The sequence below is a fragment of the Acromyrmex echinatior genome, chromosome 12 (genome assembly GCF_024713525.1).
Source record: "Acromyrmex echinatior isolate Ae372 chromosome 12, ASM2471352v2, whole genome shotgun sequence".
NCBI classification, from domain to species: domain Eukaryota; kingdom Metazoa; phylum Arthropoda; class Insecta; order Hymenoptera; family Formicidae; genus Acromyrmex; species Acromyrmex echinatior.
The window spans coordinates 1,896,724-1,919,627 of NC_141863.1; the positions used below are offsets into that span (position 1 = coordinate 1,896,724).

The 22,904-nt window shown below is 32.7% G+C and overlaps 2 protein-coding genes across 2 annotated transcripts; both read right to left on the reverse strand.

Annotated features, from left to right (window-relative positions):
- Positions 1-665: 665 nt before the first annotated feature.
- On the reverse strand, positions 666-12,583 carry LOC105143703 (uncharacterized). The gene is made up of 5 exons (XM_011052160.2): positions 11,091-12,583; positions 7,758-7,903; positions 2,596-2,798; positions 1,772-1,879; positions 666-1,690 (listed from the first exon to the last, which is right to left on the reverse strand). Exons 2-5 carry the CDS (start codon positions 7,887-7,889, stop codon positions 1,549-1,551), a joined length of 585 nt encoding a protein of 194 aa, XP_011050462.1. The 5' UTR covers positions 7,890-7,903; positions 11,091-12,583; the 3' UTR covers positions 666-1,548.
- Positions 12,584-15,584: 3,001 nt separating this feature from the next.
- LOC105143740 (uncharacterized) lies at positions 15,585-21,954 on the reverse strand. Its single transcript, XM_087412099.1, has 4 exons — positions 21,797-21,954; positions 20,752-20,942; positions 17,964-18,080; positions 15,585-16,030 (listed from the first exon to the last, which is right to left on the reverse strand). Exons 1-4 carry the CDS (start codon positions 21,950-21,952, stop codon positions 15,865-15,867), a joined length of 630 nt encoding a protein of 209 aa, XP_087268225.1. The 5' UTR covers positions 21,953-21,954; the 3' UTR covers positions 15,585-15,864.
- Between the last annotated feature and the right edge of the window lie 950 nt (positions 21,955-22,904).

Consider the following 22,904-nt stretch of genomic DNA (forward strand, 5'->3'; position numbering starts at 1 on the left):
AAAAATTTTAAAAATGCGACGATTGCGCTTAATTTAACTCAAGCGTAACTAAACACGACAATTTTTTGCGTGAATTTTTCAAATCAATGTAATCTTTTTTTTTTCATGAGTCGTATAGTGCATAGCTCCGTGAAAAATACCAACTAGCCGAAAGTGTTCTACACTTTATCTTTATAAAGAATAAAAAATTGCATTGAAAAAATTTTTAGTTTTTAATCGGGTAATAGAAATTTATTAAATACATTTACACAATGCACATATTTCTATCTTCGATGAAAGATTATTAAGAAATTTTGCAATAGTACGAGTTAGTAATAATGATTTAAGCTTAAAAAAATTACAATGCAAACGAAACTTTTTTTCTCCTAAACAAATTAATTAAAACTATTTTAATCATAAATAAATCGAAAGGCTCATAAGAGAAATGCACTCTAAACTAACAAAATTAAAATCAATGTATCAAAAGGTTAATTAGTTTATTTTTAGTTTTCATCGTGAAATGAATTTAACATTATTTTTTGCAAAATGAATAGTTTATATATTACTGTCAATCCAAACTGTATTTGAAATTTATCAAGATATTTGAAATTTATCAAGATAAACATCTTTCATTCTACTCTGGCTTCGAGCGATCCTAAGGTGGTATAAAGGTATTGAAAGATATCTTTCTTTCTTTTTTTTTTTAATCCATTCCTCAAATCTTGATAAATTCCCAGTTACGAAAAATGCACCATTATTATTTCCTGATTAATAATACATAACTATTCAGAAACTTACTTTGTGCCTCGTCCTTATATATTGCCGTTACTGAATATGATCGTTATTGGAAAATACTGAAAGACTTTAATCTTCAAATCAATTTAAATCTTTGAGAATGTTAAATAATTTTGGAAATAATATCTTAATAATAATGTCTAATATTGATTACTACATGTTATTTTGAATTTAAATAACTCTTCTGCCATTTATTTATAATTATCAAGATAAATATCGTTTTAATATATAACATCATAGCCGCCTAGCGGCTAAACAATAAAGCGATAGAAATTGCCACATGTGTATCCCTACATGATAGAACGTTATATTTTGCTCTTAGTATTAGTTAAGCCTGTGGCATACGATGCTTGATTTCCTACTGGATCGCTAGCTGGATTAAAATCTTGCCACCATATTGACTGCGATATTGGCACTGACAATGTCGCAGCCAAGATTCTAATCCAGCTAGCAATCCAGCAGGAAAACAAGCATCGGGTGCCGCAAGCTTTATTTAACTAAAGTTAAATACGCAGTTGCTTAAAACAACTCAATTTTCGATCCTTAAGAAAAATTAGATTGCCAACTAATTTTACGTTTAGTATACATAGAAATTACATTGAGAATATCTGAGAATTAAGATAGAAAATGTACTCATTTCTTTAATTCGTTTTTCGCTACATTAAATTTAATAATAAATTCTTGTATTAAAGTATAATGCTCTCTGGATTTTATTTCATAATACAATTTTTTTTATTAAATTTAGTTAATTTGTGAAAATGACTTTGTGCTACATTATATTATTTTTGAGATTTGGTCTAGAATTCCTTGACCAGGAAGACACGATTTGTAGATCCGTGAACAATCGTGATATTCTCGCCCGAATTCTAATGCTTGTAAATACTTGGAGTTCAAAGGTGTATCGCTTTTTCGAGGTCTAAAATAAAAATCATATCTTAATTTTTCACAAGAAGTCTAGCATACTTAAATCCAAAAGGAAATTAAAATTTGTTCTTACGTAAACAAAAGGTGCAATAATTCTCCCACAAGTCCTTCGTCCTCTAAAAGAGTCGTTGCTGCTTCGCATATGTTCTTTTTCATGCATTCTTTTCCATCAATTCCCCTTCTACAAATTATGAATTAATTAATGAAAAATGAAGCAAATATATATATATATATATATATAATAGCAGCAACATTGTTTAATTAATACAGTTTAATAAAACAAAATGTTATCAATTATCTATGATTGTTATTTACACGTATACTTTGATATACAGCTAATATTAATTAAATTCTTTACATGCACAAAAAGGACAATTTTGTTAAAGTGTTTAAAATTTAGACAAATTCAATTTTAAAAATAATTTAGTTGGACATTAAAATAATTATTTAGGATACCAGATCAAACTTGTTGCTATATAGAATGTGCAAACTTTTTGTAGTATTGTTTATCATGCTTGAGACTTCTATCTGATTATTTAAATTTATAAGAAATATATTTATAAAAATTTAATTGAATATAAATCTGAAAATAAATAATTGTATTGGAAACAAAACTATTTTCAGATTTATATCCAGTTTTCAAATTTTTAGATACTTCAACAATATTTTTCTTTCCATGTGTCAAAGTCACTGAAAAATATATATTTTCTGTCTTTGCAAATATTCTGCCCTGCAAACGGACTGTGCTATCTGTTAATTATCTCTTCAAATATCTGCAGAAATTCCGTATGTAACTTGGGACGCGTATATCCATGTGTAAATAACGAGGTAAATTTTCATGCTGTCACGTCGTTCGATACATCGTACAGGAATGTCCAATAGTGAAATAATTCTTACCTTTCGAACTCGTCCTCCAGAAGCCGGTAGATAGTCATCCTTTCGTTCCATTTAACACTTTTACGTCGTCGTCGTGACGACGACATGAAGGACTCCGTGAAGAATGTCGCGTTCGGCGGCAGAGAATATTGGAACTGAAAGTTCTGCCCGTAAACCACAATCCTGCCTGAGATCTCTAAGGGAACTGCAAATCCCACGACGAGCTTATCACAGATACAACAAGCAAATATACATATTTGCGTACTTATATATTAAGAAGATATTATTAATTCAGCTGCTTACAATTCTTAATATACATTTAGATATCTGAATGTGGATAGATTGGAAATTACAATGTAAATAGTATACATTTTCTTATATTAAAGAAATATGAATGTGTTCGAAAACAAAAATTATAATAAAATCGAAAAGGCAATGTGAGATGCAGCGAGTGGTAATTTTTCTCGAAAATTTCTCACAAAATACGCTGCAACAATTTCAACCAAAATAACATCGAAATGGAGCGGACGCGTTTGAACATTTTTAAAAGAACTTGAAGGATCCCACGATCGTGGTTTAAATCACAGTACTTCCTTCTCTGTCTCTCTAAGCAGGAAACATTTCTTTTTTTATCTTCGAAAATAAAGGATTTATCTCTTTCTCAAGCGATCGAGATAAAAGCGTCGCTTTCTACTCGGTCAGAGAATAAAAGGTACAGGCCACGAACGGATACATGGCGAGGGGCAGTTTACTCGTTCATCCGGAAAAGTATAGACCAAAGATACGGGGAACGAAAAACGGACGGGAATTAATTTTGTGATTTTCTCGAGTCAGCACGCAAGCGAGAATGGAAGACAGGAAGAGCAAGAGAACGTTTCCGCCGCAACTCAAACGACCATGGATGCTGAATAGCGTCGTCTGATGCCATCTCGCAATAGACACATAAAAATTCACATGCTAATACCTCGTATCTGGTCGTAAAGAATAGAATTGATGGGAGTAGACGGGTAGGACTCGCGAATTCATTTTAGAGATTAAACGACCCGATCGTAAATCACCCGCGAAATGGAAGAAGAAACTCACGTTTCGTCTGGCACAAGCAAAGATACGGTGAAGGGCATCAATGCCGACAACATCGGCGTCTACCGCGTCTAATGCGGAAATGCGCAGCCGGCCACAGCATGATCGAGAAGAGATTGATGAGCGATTCCGAAACGAGAAAGGCGAAAGAGGAGGCAAAAATATCGCGAGATATCGAGATACGGAAAGACAATGAGAAGTGTAGCTTGAAACTTGGTGTATCAAGATGCACCAATGTAGAATATTGAGAGGATCTTGTTGTGTTTACATGCACCAAGTTTCGTCGACAGTAGTTTAATTGCGGCTTTGTCAGTGGATAAGATCCCTATCCTTACGCTATTTTCGCAACCTGCAGATGACGGAGAAGGCACTTACAACTCTCTGGCAACCTGCCATAAACCTGTCCTTCCTCCTACATTAGTTTTTATGACGCGTGACGCTTCTACTTTGCTTAGATGCTTCGTATTCTTTATGCAAGAGCAAACCGACGTCGCCAAGACGGGTTGCCAATTTATTTACATTATCTCTTTACGTTTCTTTCAGGCGCATGAGACATGTTACGAAAATACGAGCGCGATATACACAAATACATAATTTAAATGCGTAATTTAATAACGTTAAGTAAAATATTCATTGTATTCCACAAAAATGCTTATATTTCATATTATATAATTATCTATAAGATCTTCACTCAAAGCTTATTCAAGTGCATGATATGAATACAACGATCGTTTTTGTCTTTTTCTCTTGTTCGTCTCATTCAACAAAATGAGAGAAGCATTTTATTCGTAAAAATTCAGAAAAAGCTTAGCACATGATGTAAAAATAATTCAAACATATAAAGTATATCATTTAAAAGTAACATTAAAAAAGTAGTCGTTGAAATAATAGCAGAATACGTTACGATAAAGTCAAGTATTACGAAGAGACAGATTTTTTTTCATAGTTTTTTTTTGCACAAAACAAATTTCTAGAAACTACATCAATTTTAGAATTGAACAGGCCTTTAAATATTATAAATTTGTATTGACTTTTTTTCATTCTCAGAAGTACTAATTTAAATCTTAACGGCGAACTTTGCACTTTGCACAAATTTTTTTATTTTTCTCTATTGATTCCTTGCGCGATGTTTTTTTTTTGTGTTATAACCAGCCTCGCTTTTCATCGAATTGCTATAAATTTCGCGTAACATTTCCGTTATGCAGCAACCCGATGGATGCCTCGAAGGAATCTAAATTCGTCCCGCGAAAGAAAGGCCAGTCGTCCTTATTGGAATCAAAATGAGAGATCGATATCCATTTCAAATATCTGCTCAGCGGAAGGACATGAAGTGAGCTCCGCTCGCGGTGTCTTGTTTTCTCTGCTATCGCATTTTCGGAACGTATTTACATTAGGAATCCCGATCACAGTATCCGAGCTTTGTAATTCCAAATGTTTACCTGAGAATTTACCTGTGTTACGGATATCGCACATTCGTTAAAGCGACGGTGCCGCTTCTTCTTGAGAAGAAATGCATGCAAGCCTCTTGAATTGACACAGAAACTTCCGGCGAGCTTTCCTCGTGATATTTAATCGACATTACATAATTCATCCACTAGCATTATATCAAGCATGCAATAACGAAGACATTCACGAAATATATTCAGCGCTTTATTAACGATGCGTTTTTGCCAGACGATATTTCTGCAGAAAGCAATACTTCGAGAAGAAAGAGAGCTCCGCCTTTCCTGCCTCCTTCGTCTCCTCGTCGAATCACGAATCACAATCAAACCTCGACATAATTTCCTTCTCGAGTTTGCACGTGCGGTGACCCGAACGCGCCCAATTCGCTTTCCTCTTTGGCCGCCAGCGTTTTAAAAGGCAAACATTCAAATATTTACAATTGCCGCGCGCTGCTCCTCGGATTAAAGGGCCTTTTCCACTTTCAAAAGAGAACAATTGACTATTTCTATTTTTATTTCTATTATATTATAACGACCGAGACGTTGATTTGCTTCGTCTTTCTGTATATGTATGCCATCGTGTCATGTTTCGACATGCCCTTTCGCGCGCATTGATCGCATACATCGAATTCGTCTCTCGTGCACTTTCGTTCTATTTTTTATTTCCTGTTTTCACAAAATGATAAAAAAGGTGCAACTGCGCAATCGTTCATGCTGCCAAATTCTTTTCTGAAACGTTGCATTTTATTTTTAGTATTACTCCGCGATATTTTCGCAACGAGTTAGAATAAGTGACACGATTTTGACATTTCGCCAATTTATGATAACTCAATTTTCAATTACATTTCGCTGGTATGCACGTATTTATTTTTATTGCATATTACACGGTAATAGAAATATATTTATAAAAGAGAGAAATATGTCCCAAAGAAATACTTTATATTAAGACAAAAAATAAATGAACATAAAAAGTAATAATTGCGATGGTAATAATAATGTAGATTTCAAATATAATAATGTTTTCGAGCTTAAAAGAATATCTCATCAAGGCACGTACAGCGTTCATTTCCAATTATTTTCCAAATAAGTATTCCGATTACAATTAAGAAAATTTTGTTAATTGCAAGTGTTATTTACGAATTTTATAAACATTATAATTCATAGGTATATTATTTTCTAGATTTAAAATAAGAATCATCTTTAATCTTTAAAATAACAATCATCTTTCTATAATTGCGTAACAAAGTTTGAAATGGAAAAGTGAAGAGGAAGAACTAATATTAAGAACTAACTCTTATTTCTGATTATTCCTTCAGACAATTTGAAAACCGCTTATTTACGCCAATCAGATACTCCATTAAGTTTTCGTTTAATTTCTTCTAAGTTTTCTTTCCTTTAAAAGAAGGGAGGAGAGAGAGAGAGAGAGAGAGAGAGAGAGAGAGAGAGAAAGTACTAATAACTAAGAATATCTCGTAGAGGCAGCGAAAACGAAGGCAAACAAAACCTATCACGACATCGAATCGTCTCATCTAACAGAGAAAACTGCACAGCGGGAGTTTTCCGATTTAATTAGAGGATTTAAGGATGGACCGCAGATAAAACTGCAGTTAATTATCAATCGTCCTGTGGTCGGGATATTCTCGCTATTTAAATTTGTTCTCCTGCTTTTCGTGTTGCCGAAGGTAGTAACAGTACTGTTACTGTTAAACTGTATTTAAAGAAAATTTAATGCACTTCGTTACTTTGCGTTCAAACTGATTTCGACCTTACTGTGTTAATTAAGCTGGCTAGAATAAATTTATAGAGAAGATTAGATCAATGTATGAAAGAACAATTTTTATTTAACGTGTATACAAAGAGTTAAAAAAAATGAATATATTAACGTACAAAATAAAATCTGCTCTCTCTCTCTCTCTCTCTCTCTCTCTTTCCACTATTTTTTATTACTTATAAAAACGTTCAAGTATAAAATATTTTAAAACTAGATATCTCAGTATATGCAACATTTTTGTTCTTGATTTTACAAATTATAAATTACAAACTGTAGCTTCAAGTAAAGGATGTAAATAATTAATTACGTACGTTTTAATTAAATCGTTAATTAGGTATTGTATTTGCACGTGCACGTGCGCGAAATGTTGCGTTTTTATTTAACGAGTGATATTAAAATGACGAGACAACACGTGTAATCATGTAAAATTGTGCATTGAAATTAAAGTTTTCACCGTTTAAAGAGCGTTTCTTTGAGAAATAAAACTTTATTTTAATAATATCCAAATTGCAAAATAATTACAGAAATTTACCACGTCCAAGGATAAGAGCGTCAGTGGCTCATCAGATGGAAGTTATTTGCCGCGGGATAGAATCCATATCTTTACGAAGAAGACTCGCTATTACATCTCTCGGCGAAATATTACGCCACGAGAATTGTAATTAGTTAACACGTTTTCTTGAGAGAAATATTCAGACACAGAAAATTTTCAAATACACGAGCAAAGCAAAGAATACTTCAAAAATTAATTCTCAAACTAATCAAGGATTATAATCTCCGAGCAAGAAACTTTGCATGATAAAATTAAAAACACGATAAAGCGCGCGATATTACAGCGTGTACTGGAGGAAAAGTGATACTCTATAAAGATAAGAAGTGCTTAAAAATACCTTGAATGTTCCTCCAAATGGGAAGATGATTGGCGGCGAAGGCAATATTTGCCTTCTCGACCTAGATGCGGAACTCTCGCTTCTCCAACAATATAATATGAGAAAACTGAACAGGAACACCATTCTCTCCATTAGAATTGATAGAACTAATAAAAGAATATAATAAATTTATTTCTACAAATACACGTAATGCATTAAATATTAAATATTAAAAAAGCAATAATAATAATAGTAACTCAATTCCTGTTATTAAAAATAACATTTTATTATTTTTATGTATGTCAAAATGTAAATCAATTCATTTGTATGGTTAGTTTTGAAGTAAACAATGTCCATATTAATGTATGCACACACCACACATTTAGTAAATAATAATCTAAATTTAAATTTAAAAAAATGTGGTCAAATGGATATAGGAAATATACTATCAATTCTAGCATAATGAATATCTGAAATAAGGATTAAAATCGATACTAAATGAAAGATCTCATTGAACTAAATACAAATATATATTTTTATTTTGCACCGATTTTCCGTTTCAACGTTATATATAGGGTTCCAAAGATCCGAAATTTAAAACGGTTGTTTATTATGTGCGGCACAACCACACTATCATTATATATAGATCAGTCCTGTCTAAAACTCGGCTCGCAAGCTAAAGTACTTCCATCTATCTCCTTGCCTCGATAGAACGAGACAGAGAGTAAATAAATAAGGATAGACTATGCAGTTTAATGAAATCCAGATATCGAAGTGGAGTCGATCAGTACCAATTTATCCTTACGGACAGTTCCAGATAGATTGAGAAGCCATCGTGGCGTATTGTTGTGACTACGAATCTGGAATCCATTGCTGAATATTGCAGTCATATTATGACTGTCATATGGTGTCTTGCATGGTGTCACAGCTATGGTTGCATTCTAAATGAAGATTTGGAAATGTTCACGTTGTCTATCAATCAGCAGCACAATTAAAAAATGACTAAACTGACTACTAAAATGATTACTTTCTTAAAGTGTACATTCACATATCCAAATCTTAAAATGTAATTCCATGTGCAATATATGTACACATTATATACACTAATATTATATAAACGTATACCATATAACTTTGAAACAGAAAATTGGTGCTAAATAAAAATATATATTTGTATTCAGCTCAATAAGATCCTTTATTTGGTATCTATTTTAACTCCTAATTTTACTGCTAGAATTGAGGACACATCTTGCTCTCTTTAATACATTTGTTTGAATTAAATTCAACTCCATTATTTTAGTTAAATTAAGAATATAATTAAGTAGCAGTGGCGACCTATAGAAATAATTAAAAATAACTCAAATTAAGTACCGTAAATGTGACTTGAGACAATACAGGTAACTTGAGACAGCATGTATTTTTATTAAATTCAATCATGGAATCCATCCATAAATCTCTAAAGAAAGTTTAAATTTTACAGACTCATGATTGGACCCATGATTGATTCTAACAAAAATATACCGTCCCAAGTTATCTACATTTGCAATATAATTTGATATTATAAATTTAATGTATATGTTCCAGATTCTTCATCTTGATCTATTATGGCAAATTACATAATTGTATGTATTTGCCATGCTTTCCTTTATATATTGATCTTGTGTACCAGTTTCAATAATAATACGAGTATACTCAAAAAAAAAAAACAGTTTAAGCAAGAGAAACAGGGACACACGATGTAGTACACGAGGCAGTTTTCAATAACAGCTTTTTTGGCGATTTAGAACGGTTTAGACGAGAAATGCCACACGTCTCATCAAAAAGCCTGTCTGTTCAGAATTTCACATTCGTCATTTATTGTGTTGTTTTCATCCAAAAAACTGACCTTTTTTTTTTACATCAAACACAAAAAACATTGTTATTCAGAATTATCTTATTGTTCTAAACAATATCCTCATTTTTTTGTCTCTTTTAGACGTGTAGACAACTCATTAAAAGTCCATACTGCATATATATTCATCATACATACACAAATAATAAAATAATACATTTTACAACGACAGAATGTAACGTAGCAAAAAAAGCAAAATTTCATTATTTTATTACGCATAGCTATTTTGTTGCATTTTTATTTAGATTTTGCAGTCACATACAAAAATATATATAATATTGCTATTATTAATTAAGAAAACAGTAATTTAAATATAAATCATGCGACTTTTTTACTTATCTTTTAAACACGCTTTTAATTATTGTATACAGAAAAACACATCATTGCTGATCGCAGAGCTGATTACGAAAGAAAGTAGCCGAGGATTACATTCATACAAATTATAAAAATGCATTATTGCAATTAGCATCCTATTATTCATTTGACTCTATTGCGGCAACTAAATCAAGTTTGTTTACAAATGACAAACTTCGCATTAATCGCAGAAGAATCTTTTAATACTGAAGGTACGATAAATAAAATTGAAAGGATTAGGCTTATGATAATTTTTATATTTCACGACTGTCATGCTTATCCAAGTTGACCCCACTGGATGTCATGGAAAATAAGAAGCGAGATGCCCGGAAACACAAATATACCGTAATTCCGAGCCGAAAAGTGCGCGCGATTCTTGAACTCGCATCGTATTGTGTGGATAAAATGTACGCTGTCACTGTCAGGACGAATGAATTCGTATTCAGGTGTACCCCGCGGGTGGCCGGTATTAAATATGGCTACTTTTATCAAGGGTGTAATTTATGGCGGCCTTTATGGCTCGTCCTGTATATAAGTATCGCGTTGCCTTCGCATTTTGCGCCATGGCGAGTAGCCGCCGAAAATGGAGCTTCCCGCGGTAAATAACTCTAATGCTTGGCACCCGGAAAAGTTTTCTGATATCGCCCGAAGGAAGACCGTCGTCTCCGCGTTTTCCTTTTGAACTCACCTCACGTTGAGTAATACGCCACATCGCATCAAAACCTTACTTACGTTTATTTGCACGAATACGTAAATTCAAATCGCGTATCGTCTCGCGCAAAGAATGAATCTCCTAACATATTCCCTAAGAGAGATTTAGCAGAAAAATTATAATCTCATATTTCTTAAGAGAAATTTAGCAGGAAAATAGTAATCATTCTCATATTTTCAGCGCTTCAAAACGCCACGATATTCTGTTCAATTAATAAATATTATTTCATGTAAATCCTAGGAATTTCACGCACTACAGTTAATCGACACTCATAAAACGGAGTAAGTGACAAGTTTAGTTAATATTAGGATCCCAAAAATAAAGAGGAATGAATATTAGGATAATCGAATTTGTAGCGAATTCGTAGCGACATATGTTTCGTCTAGCGCAAGCGTACCTTTAATCTTACGACTGAGAGCACAGTAAACTCGTTGCAGGAGTGGCGCATACGCACGCTTGTCTGACTTTAACTGGTCGTTTCTACTTGCCCCTTTCGGAACTCCTGTCGGCGCACGTGGCCCGCCTCGTGGAAATTAACGTAAATTCGTAGAGCCACACGAATTGCTTGCTCAGCGAGTCGACACCTGCGATGAATTATGGTCAAGCACGCTCAAATAACTTGGTGCTCGTAGAGAGTCGCGACCGGAAGAAGCTCCGGGACGTTCTTGAAATTAACGGTTAACATCCCGGTAATTCGGTTCGTTCACTTAATATAAAAATAGATTTATAGACTTTTTTTATATCAAAAATTCGGTCTTGCAAATATTATTATTTATATTGGTTTATATAATTGCAAATAAAATTTCTACAAGAAAAATATATATAATTCTTTTTTCTATTTTAATAATTACAAAAAAAGCAGAGATTTTTCAAATAAAAATTAGATTAACAATGTAATTTCTTGCATAATATCGATATATACTTCCTTTGTTCCTTAATTACTCGTATTATTATATGTATAATATAAAGTATTTTATTTTTCGTTGTTACGTTTAAACTTGGATTACTGTCTTCACTGTAGACGAATAAATCTCCTACCCGAATTATATTTTATCTACGCTAAATTTAATTCCGCTTTTTCACGTGTACAAACGTTGTTCAAACGACACTCATAATGTCAGACAATTAATCATCTTTACGTAGAATACTTTATGCGCTCTCCTTTTTTTCGCTTGACGTTTCAATTAAATCTTATTACTTCTCTCTCTTATCACGTGTCAAGTGATGCAATGCGTGTAACGTAATAGCGCGGAATACGCTTCGCTAAAATTGTAACGGCGGTTAAAGTTAATGACAAACCATCAACAATTCGAACAATAGAAGTGAAAACGCGCGTGGAAAGTAGCAGTCAAATAATGTCGCGAAATAGATGACAATCTCACCCTTCATCCCTTCTTGCTACGAATGTTTGTCAGTTCTGCCTTTGTAATCACTGTTTGCAGAAAGTTGTCACTACCTTTCCCTCAGGTGGGAATGTCTACGACAAGTTCCGGATAAGAGGCGTCGCGTGGAATAAGTTTTGGAACAAGAAGGTTACAAGCCTCGAGCTTTAAAGCCTCAAGAAAGCAAAAGAGGTTTCGAGAAAGAGAAGAGTAGGATCTATGTATATTGAGGATGTAACACATGTGAGAGAAGAAAGAGAGAGAGAGAGAGAGAGAGAGAGAGAGAGAAAGGCGTTTATTATTATCCTAGGGCAAGTCTAAGGACATAAAAAAAAGTGACAGAACAAGGATATACAAAATAACTGAAGTGATACAACAAAAGTATTACAAAATAAAATACAAAATAAAACACAAAATAAAATATGATATAAAAATAAAATACACCGAGTAGTGTTATAAAGTAACTGATATGACGAACCGTAACAGAAATAAAAAGAAAGGTAATTTAAATACAAAAGTAATATAATTATAAAAAATAAGATAAAACATAATATGAAGATAAACTGTATTAGCGGTGTTACGAAGAAAGAGAGAGAGAGAGAGAGAGAGAGAGAGGAAGGGAAGGAGAAAGAAAAGTCATATAAGATAAATGAAGATGAGATCGAAAAGAAAAGAAAAGCGTAAATCGATGGGAACAGAGAAGGAGGATCGTTATTCTACGTCGAGGGTAAATCTCCGTGAGTTAATGACTTGCGAAGTTTTAATTGATGCGCTGTAATGAAACTATGTACCTAATGCTCTGCGCTGCGCGAAATAATCCGAGTAATCTTATTTCCGATATTTCACACTTGAGGTTTTCAGGGCACAGGAAAATTTTTGAACGCGAACGAATGGAAATTAAAGGGAGAGACAGTTGGGAAGAGAAGATAAATGAAGATAGAAACGTGATACAATAAAGTGGTTGAGCAAAATTGAATAGTACAAACAGGGAAAAAGTCTATTCTTTCTGCAGGAAGCACCGAGCAAGATGAATGTGTAGCTCACAATCCATTCTTTTCCAGAAAATTGTAACATATCGTTACCTGCGAGTAGTTGATTGTTTAATTAATTAAGCCACGTAATCCTCTAGCGCGTAATTCTATTGTAACATTATGCTATTATCGCACGTGCAACCATTAATCCCAAGAGTGTAATACAATGTGTTTAACACCAGGAACGCAACGCGATCTCCGAAAACATAGAGGATAAACGCAAAATTAAGCAACGTTGAACTGTTCTCGCATTTTCATAATAAGTAAGCTCACGTTTCGAGATTAATTATTTTAAATCATTTAATTAAAACTTCTTTTACAAATTTATATCTCAGAATAATAATAAAATGTTCCGATGATAATAAATTCAAAAGCAAAAGCATATGGAATTTGTTCTTAACAAAAATTTGGAGTACAATCGTCATTAATCAAATTTCCCATTTTCAATATATCTATATGACTAAGCATGAAACAAAGATCCTGTTACAAAGTTTTGTTTGAAATTAACCGAAGAATCTCTCTTTATCTTTTGAAAAGTCCATAAAACTAACTCAAAAACTATAAATCCTTTTAGACAAATATTTGCCAATAAAAATCGGCTTTGAATCTCGCAAGAGATAACATTACAAATCCATTTTTCTTCTGTTCTAGGGCACTCGGTATACGTGCGTGGTCGACATGCGAAAGTGCGTGACCAGACGTGCTTCATCATCGTCCAAGAACTATCGCCATTCGCTCTGAGGATCGGTCTCTCGAAGGTGCCTCCGTGTCCGTGCATGAAGTTCCAGTAACTTTTTTGATGGTGCGAGACACGCGGAAGGAAGAGACGTCGAGAAAGATATGGGGCATGAGAGAGAGCGGAAGAGGAAGGGAGGATAAGGTGGTGGCTGCGGAGAACGAAAGGAACTGAGAGCGGGGTGGGATACGCGATATTTACGAATCCAGATAAAGAGCCCCGGCAGACACGTAGGAGAGGAGAAATCGGGCGTCGTATATCGCTCTTCAAGCTATCTTATGGCGAGACCCGACAGCAAAATTTACTTAACACCCTCTACATCCCTCGTTTCGCGACAACAGAACAAGGTCACTCGATTGTCGCATGCACCGAGCCAATGGACGTTATTCATACAGCTGCAGCTTCTTGAGTAAGAATTTCTTACACACGTATATATATATATATATATATATGTATATAGGAGAGAACGAGATTTGCTGCAGTATCTGTCTAAAAATTTATAGATACATATAGATCTGAAAATAATTTTATTAGATCATCAAAATTTTTAGATAGGACACTCAAACTGATTGCTAAAATGTCAAAACTTTTTAATGCCCTAGCAATTAATTTGAGTGTCCCACCTAAAAATTTTAATAATCTAACAAAATTATTTTCTTTCAAAATTATTTATAGTTCTTTCCATGTACAGATATATTCGTTTGTATTATATATGTATAAATATATATGAAATGATCAAAAGACAAATATTAATACCGTTCTATGTTTTATAAAAAAATGTATTTGTTTGAATATGAATCGCAACAATGTTCTAAAAGTGCATTCATCCTGAAAACATCCTGTAATTAATTCGTTCAAATATAAATGGATTGCGTATATTTTCAAATGGTTTTCACCAAATATATATCGATATTCATTTATTTTTAAACATTAGATGTAAAAATAGACGAAACTGGGAAATTTAAAATATCAAAAATAACTTCCGTACAATTCTCGCATTTATTACATTTTATATTTGTTATAGATATTTCATTTTTTAAATCACTGTAAATTTTTCTAGCTTTGCTTTAAATTCCCTTAAGCTGAAATATCTATATCGAACGGATCGAAATATATATTTGTCATTTTCACAAAAACAAGAATAATAATGAATTATTTCTATTATATTTAAAGCTCTTTTTTAAGTAAACCTCAGTTACGACCAGAGAATGAACATTTCACAAACTGAAGATTTTCATTGTTATCCACTTTCGTACGAACGTACAGATCAAATTTATCTCGTAACAAAAGTATCTTATTCATTCTATACCTGTCCTCTGAAAACGCTATTTCGCGAGAAAGACTGCGTTGCTAGATGTTTTAAAGGGTCAGCAGAAGTGACGGGTCAAATCATCTGTATTTCGTTCGCGATACATATTTGTACTTAATCATATTTTGTTTTCTCGAAGAAATATTATGCCATAAGACATTTTTTTACTTTTCCTTTTATGAACCTACAAAAATTCTTAGAGCCAGATGTTGTGCAATTTGCACAAATAAATAATTATAATAAATGAACTGTCTGCTCCTTATTTGTGGTGCAGTTATGTGTCTTCATATTTTATCTTCTAGAAGTAATAAGATCTTTTTTTTATAAGATTACGAAAGCACGTACGCAGAATTGGATTTTGTAATTTGATTCTTAAAATATTTTAATAATTAAAATTATTTCAGATATAGATCGAGTGAGATATCAAAACAAATTTTTATTTTACTTTTGTTTATTTTACTTTTCAAAAAGTCGCTCGTACATCACAAGCTTTTTGATTACAAATATTGTAATTATGTGGAATTTTCTCAATATTTTTGCAGTAATTTTAACATGAAGAAATCCATTTTGGACAGAAGTCCCAATATGTATAGTTTCATCTGCCTTAAGATTCTTCTTGACAAAAATGACATATGTTATAATGAAACGCGTAACTCGCAAGATTCGAATGTATTTTAATTCTGAAAGAAACGAAGACGATTTCGACAATTCGATTAAGGAAACACAATCTCTGTAAATGATTCCAACGGTGACTCGATACAGTCGGGATACATAAGGATGCAATCACCGCCAGACCTACCCAATCGTTCGGCTTCCTGATACAATTTGTTGGCGCTCCGGTGATTGGAATTAATCGCTACCGGCAAGTCCTCCGTGGGCCTGCGAAGGAGATTCAGATTAAATCGTTTCGAGCTTTTACTTCCTGTCAAGCTTAAGACTATTCAACCACACCGGGTGTTATCCAATATCTTCTGAAGTATCTTATAATTTAAACGCTCATTGTTTTGACAACTCAGAATTATTGTATTAATTTTCCTTTCATTTAGAATTCACAATATTTATATAATACATATGTCGATATATTTTTTAATTAATGCAAGATAAAATCGAAATTGTAAATTATCGCGTTAATTTTAGAGACATAGTTTACATCGTTTACGCAATGTATGTAACAAATAATATTATAGTAATAAATTATATTATTCATATAAATGATATTAATAATGTAAATAATATAGTTATCGGTATTACTATACATTAAAATTATAATTTCCGCCGCTTTGTAACATTTAATAAATCTTTGATCACATTTGCGTAAAATGCCTTAATTTATCTCGCTTCCCATACATTATAACAATTATTGAACCGATCATGAATCTATATGGATATCGTGGATATTTATCGAAAGTCTCAGAAATTTACACCATCGGCAATTAATGGCTCGTCGGTATTAATTTGTGAAATATACTTGACAACGGAAGCTTACTCGTGAAATCTCTCGGGCACGAAGTGCATTAGTGTTTTGTTAGATTATTTTAAAAGAGATTTCCAAGGGCCGGAGAGACCAGGAAAGAAATATTATAAGGCAATGTCTGAAAACTTGGACGAAACACTTCCGGAACTTAATGTACGCGCCAGACTTAGTCGTGCAATTACCGCGCCGGTGTTAGCTCAGGCGCAATTTCCTTCGAACATACGCGGGCGTGGGCGCCGTTTGGAATAGCAAATTCGTGGCTTCTGGTTACAGGACGGCTTGTAGCCGGTCGACGGGCGAGCGAATATTTTACATGATGTAACAGCCATCTGCTACTCGACCGACGCTCAATTAGAATTCTGCCAAACGTGAGGTCGGATTTTATGGTCGTCCAGGCAATTGTGTGTACGCGTAACCACGCAATCACGTGTCAAAATTGTAAGCTCTGCCTACGTATATATTCATGTTTTGCGAATCTTTCGCTATCACAATCTCTGCAATCCTGTTCAAACAGCAAAATCCAAAACATGACATTTCGGCAATGTTTTTATACCGCAAAAACAAATTTCATTCGCGAATTCCATAAATTAACAGAAAGAGATTTATTTGTATGGAAAGAATGTTTTGCTAAATTTAGGTATAAGATATGGATCGGAAAATAATTTTATTGGGCTATCGAAAGAATATGTAGGAAATTAAAGCGTGATAAACACAATGCTGGATAAAATTTTGACACTACAGCAATTAGTTTGAGACTCGTAACTATTTTGAGAGTCCAACAAAACTTTGAGATCTAGCTAAATTTTTTAATATCTCAACAAAACCATTTTTTCTGTGTGTATGTTAAATCTAATCTGCACCGCGTGCTGTTTAACATTTCTGAAAATTATTTTTAATAATAATCTAATATGTATCTTCTTTATTGAAAAAAAAATGTATTATTGTATTATTTAATTTTATATATAATGAATAATTTACAAGGAGATTGTAAAAAAGAAAAAGAGACGGACAAAAATAAAACTCGGTAAAACTTTGTCCGAAAGTTCCGATAACTTATAAAGAGACAAACTTCAGTTTTATTACTAGACGAATTCGCTACAACAGGATGAGAATTTTTGTCCCGCTAACCCACATTTTACGAGCTATATATTTGCGTACGAATATTCTCGGTGGAGCCTCTACATTATTTCTAACAAATCCGTCAGCTGTTAGAAACTTCCAAAGGAATTCATTACTCACGACTCTCCAGCGATAAATCTCGTTTTCGGAAGTGCGCGAACGTACATAGGTTCAGTTCGTGTTCAAAGCGTGAGTGCCGAAACGTTGGAATTGACTTACGTTAAAATTAGGTGGATCACTTCCCCGAGGACGTCCTGCTGAGTCCTGCGGAGCGGCGTCTCCGCGAGCTCGCAGATGGTTCTCAAAAGGCACTGCCTGCCATCCCGCCAACCGTGTCTGAAAAGTCAGAAGATTGAATCTTATTTTGTAGCACGGTTGTTTCGTCACGTTTCCTTCTCTTTTATGTCACTCTTATTCTAATTCAACTGAGATAATTTTATCAAAGTGATAGATGCTAGGAACAAAAATTTTGTTAGCAATAAAAGACTAAAAACATCGTTTTTTTTTTACAAAATGTTGTTGACTATATGAATTTGTCTGAAATGCCGGTGTAAAGTCAACTTATCTGTTATTGCTATGTTTTCAGCCATAAAAATAAGAAGAAATAATGTTAGATAAAATAAAAAATGTAATAGTAATTCTATCCTTTGAGATAAATAACATTTTGTTAATTTTAATTTCTATGTGTCAAAAAATGTGTGTAAATAAATCCATTTCTTGTAGTTAGTTTCAAAGTGAACAACGTATATTAATGTATGCACTTATAGTAAATAATAAACTAAATTTGAGTCAAATTTAATTCATTTTCTTAACCTAAATTGTTTGATTTAATTGTTTTAATTAAATTAATGACATAATTATAAATTAATAACGGCAGTGGAGGCCAATAAAAATAATTAAAAATAAATTCACGTTATATAATTTGACATTATGAATTTAATAATGTAAATTACGTACTTGATTTTGTAAAAAATATAATGGATAAATAAACACGTAATGAAACAGTCATAACAAACACTTTGTAATTATTTAACAAATTTTTTTAATTAAAAATTTCTTTGTAAAGCTACAATTATCAACGCAATGTCAAATGTGCGATATATAAATGTTTATATTTAACTTTTGACAAAACGTGCATCGCAATTAGAAAAAAATAAATAATTTACGCTTTATGACGTCTTTTGTCATGTCAGAGCAAAAAAATGACATTGATTTGTCAAAATTATTTTCTATATCCCTGCAAAATAATTCGAGATCTTAATGCCTTTAAGTCAATCAAACAATTTCATTATTATTACACGCAATTACTATTATTTTCTTGGGACAAATTTTTTGCTTATAATTATATCCCTGCAGTATACGTTATCCTCCATCCCAATGGAGTAATTGCCTTATGTCCTAATTAATTTATGTTTAAGTCGCTTTACCCATATCGCCCTGCAACTCCCACTTACGTAGAGGAAAGACGCGAGTGAATAGATTGAAAGGAGATGCCCTTTATCGCCGAAATAGTTTCAGAGTTGACAAAATTTTGCACGATCTGTCGATTGCCATACACTATTACACAGTTGGAAAATTTGTGTTAAATAATTTAATACATTTTACGTGTCCCAAAAATCCACCCAAATTTTTGTGTTAATTTAATATAAAATGAATATATTAAGAAAATAATATAAATATTATATTTAAAAAATCAACATAAAATAGATACTGACACAATTTGTAAGCAAATTTAAAAGCATATTTCTTCAATAAAATTAATATTTATAATAATATCAGATTAATATGTTTCAGTAAAATTAACATTTATAATATAGTTACTTAGAACAATTTATTCATTTATCTTAGAATTTGTGCTGCAATTACATTATTTTTATATTCAGTGTTTATTTATTCTTAAATTATGTTATTACACGAAAAAATGTTGAATATCAATTTAACACAAAATATTCAAATAACACAGTCATATTATGTTAAATTCATTTGGATATGTTAAAAATTCAATATAAATATTTTAACGTTTTAAGGGCTGATTTTAATACAAATACAAAATATGTTTTATTACATGTTTTTAATTTAATAATAAAAAATAAATGATGAATGTCTTATGTTTACCAAAGATGTGTGTGTGTGTGTGTGTGTGTGTTAATAAAAATAAAAAAATGTCAAATCTTCCTATTAATATTTATAACAATTATATATATATATATAAAATCTGCATATAAAATCACGATATCAGAAAAGTGAATAAATTTTATTATTGACATCTACCATTCGTCTATCATTCGTCAATGGATATCATGAATTGTGCAAACGCATAGTATAAAATAATTTTGACATGTAGCGAGATTTACAAAATTTAAAATATTAACATGAAGAGTCATTTTTGACATTCTCGATATCGATGACAAAACATTCCTAAAATTAGAGGAAAACAATGTGTGTGTGTAGCTTGGTTGAAATGTCATTTCAACAAGCGCTTATCGGTACTGACTGAGTGCTAGCAGGAGTTAAAAGTTAATTATTTAGAAATGTACTTACTCACTTTCTCGTGCATCTGTCGCATTTAATAATCCATCATGCAATTTTGCGCGGTAATTTTGCACGGCATTTGTTCTTCTAATTCCAAATTCAAATCTTTTCTTTTTCCATTGTGCAAACTCGGCGCGGCGTGTAAAATTGCGCGCTTGTTCCGGAATCATGTGTATGAGAGTGAACAAAAGAATAGCGGAAAGAGAATAATGAAAGGGCGACAACTCGCTCGTTCAGCCAATCTCGATGGCGCTGTAAGTGCCGTACAAATTGAAACCATTGATATATCCGTCGGGAGTTTTATCGACCGTCTCTCGTTTTCATTCTCGGCAAATTTAATTAATGCATACACAAGCGACCGGGTAAACGTTTCGACATTTTCTTCTTGAACTTCTCACTGAAGCTGCGAAAGAAAGTACATTTCGCGGCGAAGATCTTTAAGAGAAAACGTACGGGAGTGATTAGCACAACTTACTCGTCCAAGAGATTCTCAATGGTGATGTAAGTTTCCTGCAAATTGAGATCTCTGATGTGTCTCGCAGGAATTATCGTCGGTTCGAACTGCGACAAGTTCCAGGGTAGATCGTAGTTGAGTTGAAATCCCGAGGAGAAGGCAATGCCGCCCCTTTTCGTCATCACTATTGGCATCGAGATACCCAGAGTAAACTGTTGAGCAAATGTTCCGTGATTACATATCGAGAAAGTCAAAGGCCTTTTAATCTACGAGTCAAGTGACGTAAATAATCTAAAAATAATTTTATTTGTTTTCTTTTTAATATTCTATTGAGCGATTTCTTTCCAAGCTAGAGATATTACTCGAATTAAAATTTAAAATAATTAAATTCTATAAAAATCTTTTTTTTTTTTTTAAACAAAATTATTGTGAAAAATTGTTTGATATAAATGTTCTTCTTAGAAGAGAGATAATCATTCATCTCTGGTCGAGTCGGACTAGATTTGCTAATTAGCGTGCTGAGAATTTGCAAATAAATATTTAATGCGACAACGTAGCATTTTGTTGAGCGAACCCTGAGTACAAATTAAAAGCTCTGCGCGGCCAAATATCATTTTAATAGCTTATATTCGATCGAAATGTTATTTCTTTTAGCGGCATATAAATTCAAAATTTTAATCATCCATCACAATCTGTAAAAGTATAAAGAATTTATATGATAAATTTATATATAAAGTTTTCAATTACGAATAAATACATTATATATTAAACACAATGTACTTTCTAATTTATTACAATTTATTACTTTATTAAAGTTTTATTTGTCCTAAAAATAATTATACAACATTTATTAAAAGTATTTTAAAAGTGCCCGAGGCATTAATAAAAAACAAAGAGTTCTTAAATATACAAAATCGTCTCTCGACGAGAAATTTTGTATTCTTATTTAGCAACTTTGTTTTGCTGCAACTAGACGATAAAAATAAAATGAAATGTTACGAGTAAATTTTCTTTTCAAGATAAGATAACACGTATTACAAAAATTTACGGTAAATTTTGAAGATACCTGAAACACGGTATTCTCGGGATACAGCAGTATCGCTCGGCAACGCCAAAAATTCGTCCAAAAGCCAATGATCGAGAATATCCAAAAAAGCAGCCGCGACATAGCGAAGTGCAGTGTCGTCGAAAAGCATGGTTCATCGCGGTATCGGATTCCCATTCCCCATTCATTTACTCAAGTAATTCGCGCCGATCATCGAATCTATGGTCAACGAACTCCGTGAGCGAACATTCTCTTGTTCCGGAATGTCGCGGTATTCGATGAGTTCATAGGAATACGATAATGAGTCTCGCAGCCAGTCGAAATGCGAACGCGCATGCCGCTATTTGCGTCCGGCAAAACGTATCCGATCCGAAATTACGAGCAGTCGAAAACTTCGACCGTTTCACGGAAACGCGTTTCGGGACTGTTCTTCTATTATATGGAATCTCGTTAACGTTGCACACTTTGAAAATATTAAAGTGAGAAACTATATTACAGGGGTATTACCTTTTAACAAAATGTGTGTTTGGAGGAAAATTACAAGATAGCATACTAAAAGAAAAGGTTGGCTGCTGCAACAATTTAGATAGTAAAATATACTATAGCATCTTTAATTGGCTGCAGTAGCCAATTTTTAGCCTATATATGCATTAACCTATCCGCTAATGTTAATATATGATTTTGATGGCTAACACAATCAAAAATTGGCTGCTGCAGCTATTATAATTAAAATGATATACCATATTTTACCATCTAAATTGTTATATTTTTTTCTTTCATTGCAGGCACTTTATTTAAATTTTTGCAAAAGCGATATTCACGTAAGAATTGTCGAAAATTATTTCTTTATGTATTAACAAAAAGTTTTGATATTTGTGACTATAATTAATCACTATACAAAATGCAATATTTAAAATGGTTACATTTAAAACATCTTTGCAAAACAAACATTTACTGCAGATAAAGGATATTTCAATTTTAATACTCATTTCCACCAATGTAGATTACTTTTAATCTCGGTTTAACTTACTCTTCGTCTTTTTCTAATCTTTAGAACTAGAAAAAGACGAAGAGTAAGTTGAATCGAGATTAAAGTTAATCTACATTGGTGGAAACGGGCATAAATGTT

Excerpts from the sequence above, each read along its gene's own strand:
- LOC105143703 (XM_011052160.2), bottom strand. The coding sequence starts at position 7,889 with ATGGAGAGAATGGTGTTCCTGTTCAGTTTTCTCATATTATATTGTTGG. Across the intron at positions 2,799-7,757 it reads CATTTGGAGGAACATTCAAG|CTCGTCGTGGGATTTGCAGT; the intron begins GTATTTTTAAGC and ends ATCTGTGATAAG. Across the intron at positions 1,691-1,771 it reads TTATTGCACCTTTTGTTTAC|ACCTCGAAAAAGCGATACAC; the intron begins GTAAGAACAAAT and ends TTTTTATTTTAG.
- LOC105143740 (XM_087412099.1), bottom strand. The coding sequence starts at position 21,952 with ATGGGAATCCGATACCGCGATGAACCATGCTTTTCGACGACACTGCAC. Across the intron at positions 18,081-20,751 it reads ATTGAGAATCTCTTGGACGA|ACACGGTTGGCGGGATGGCA; the intron begins GTAAGTTGTGCT and ends CTGACTTTTCAG. Across the intron at positions 16,031-17,963 it reads GTGATCCACCTAATTTTAAC|GCCCACGGAGGACTTGCCGG; the intron begins GTAAGTCAATTC and ends TCTCCTTCGCAG.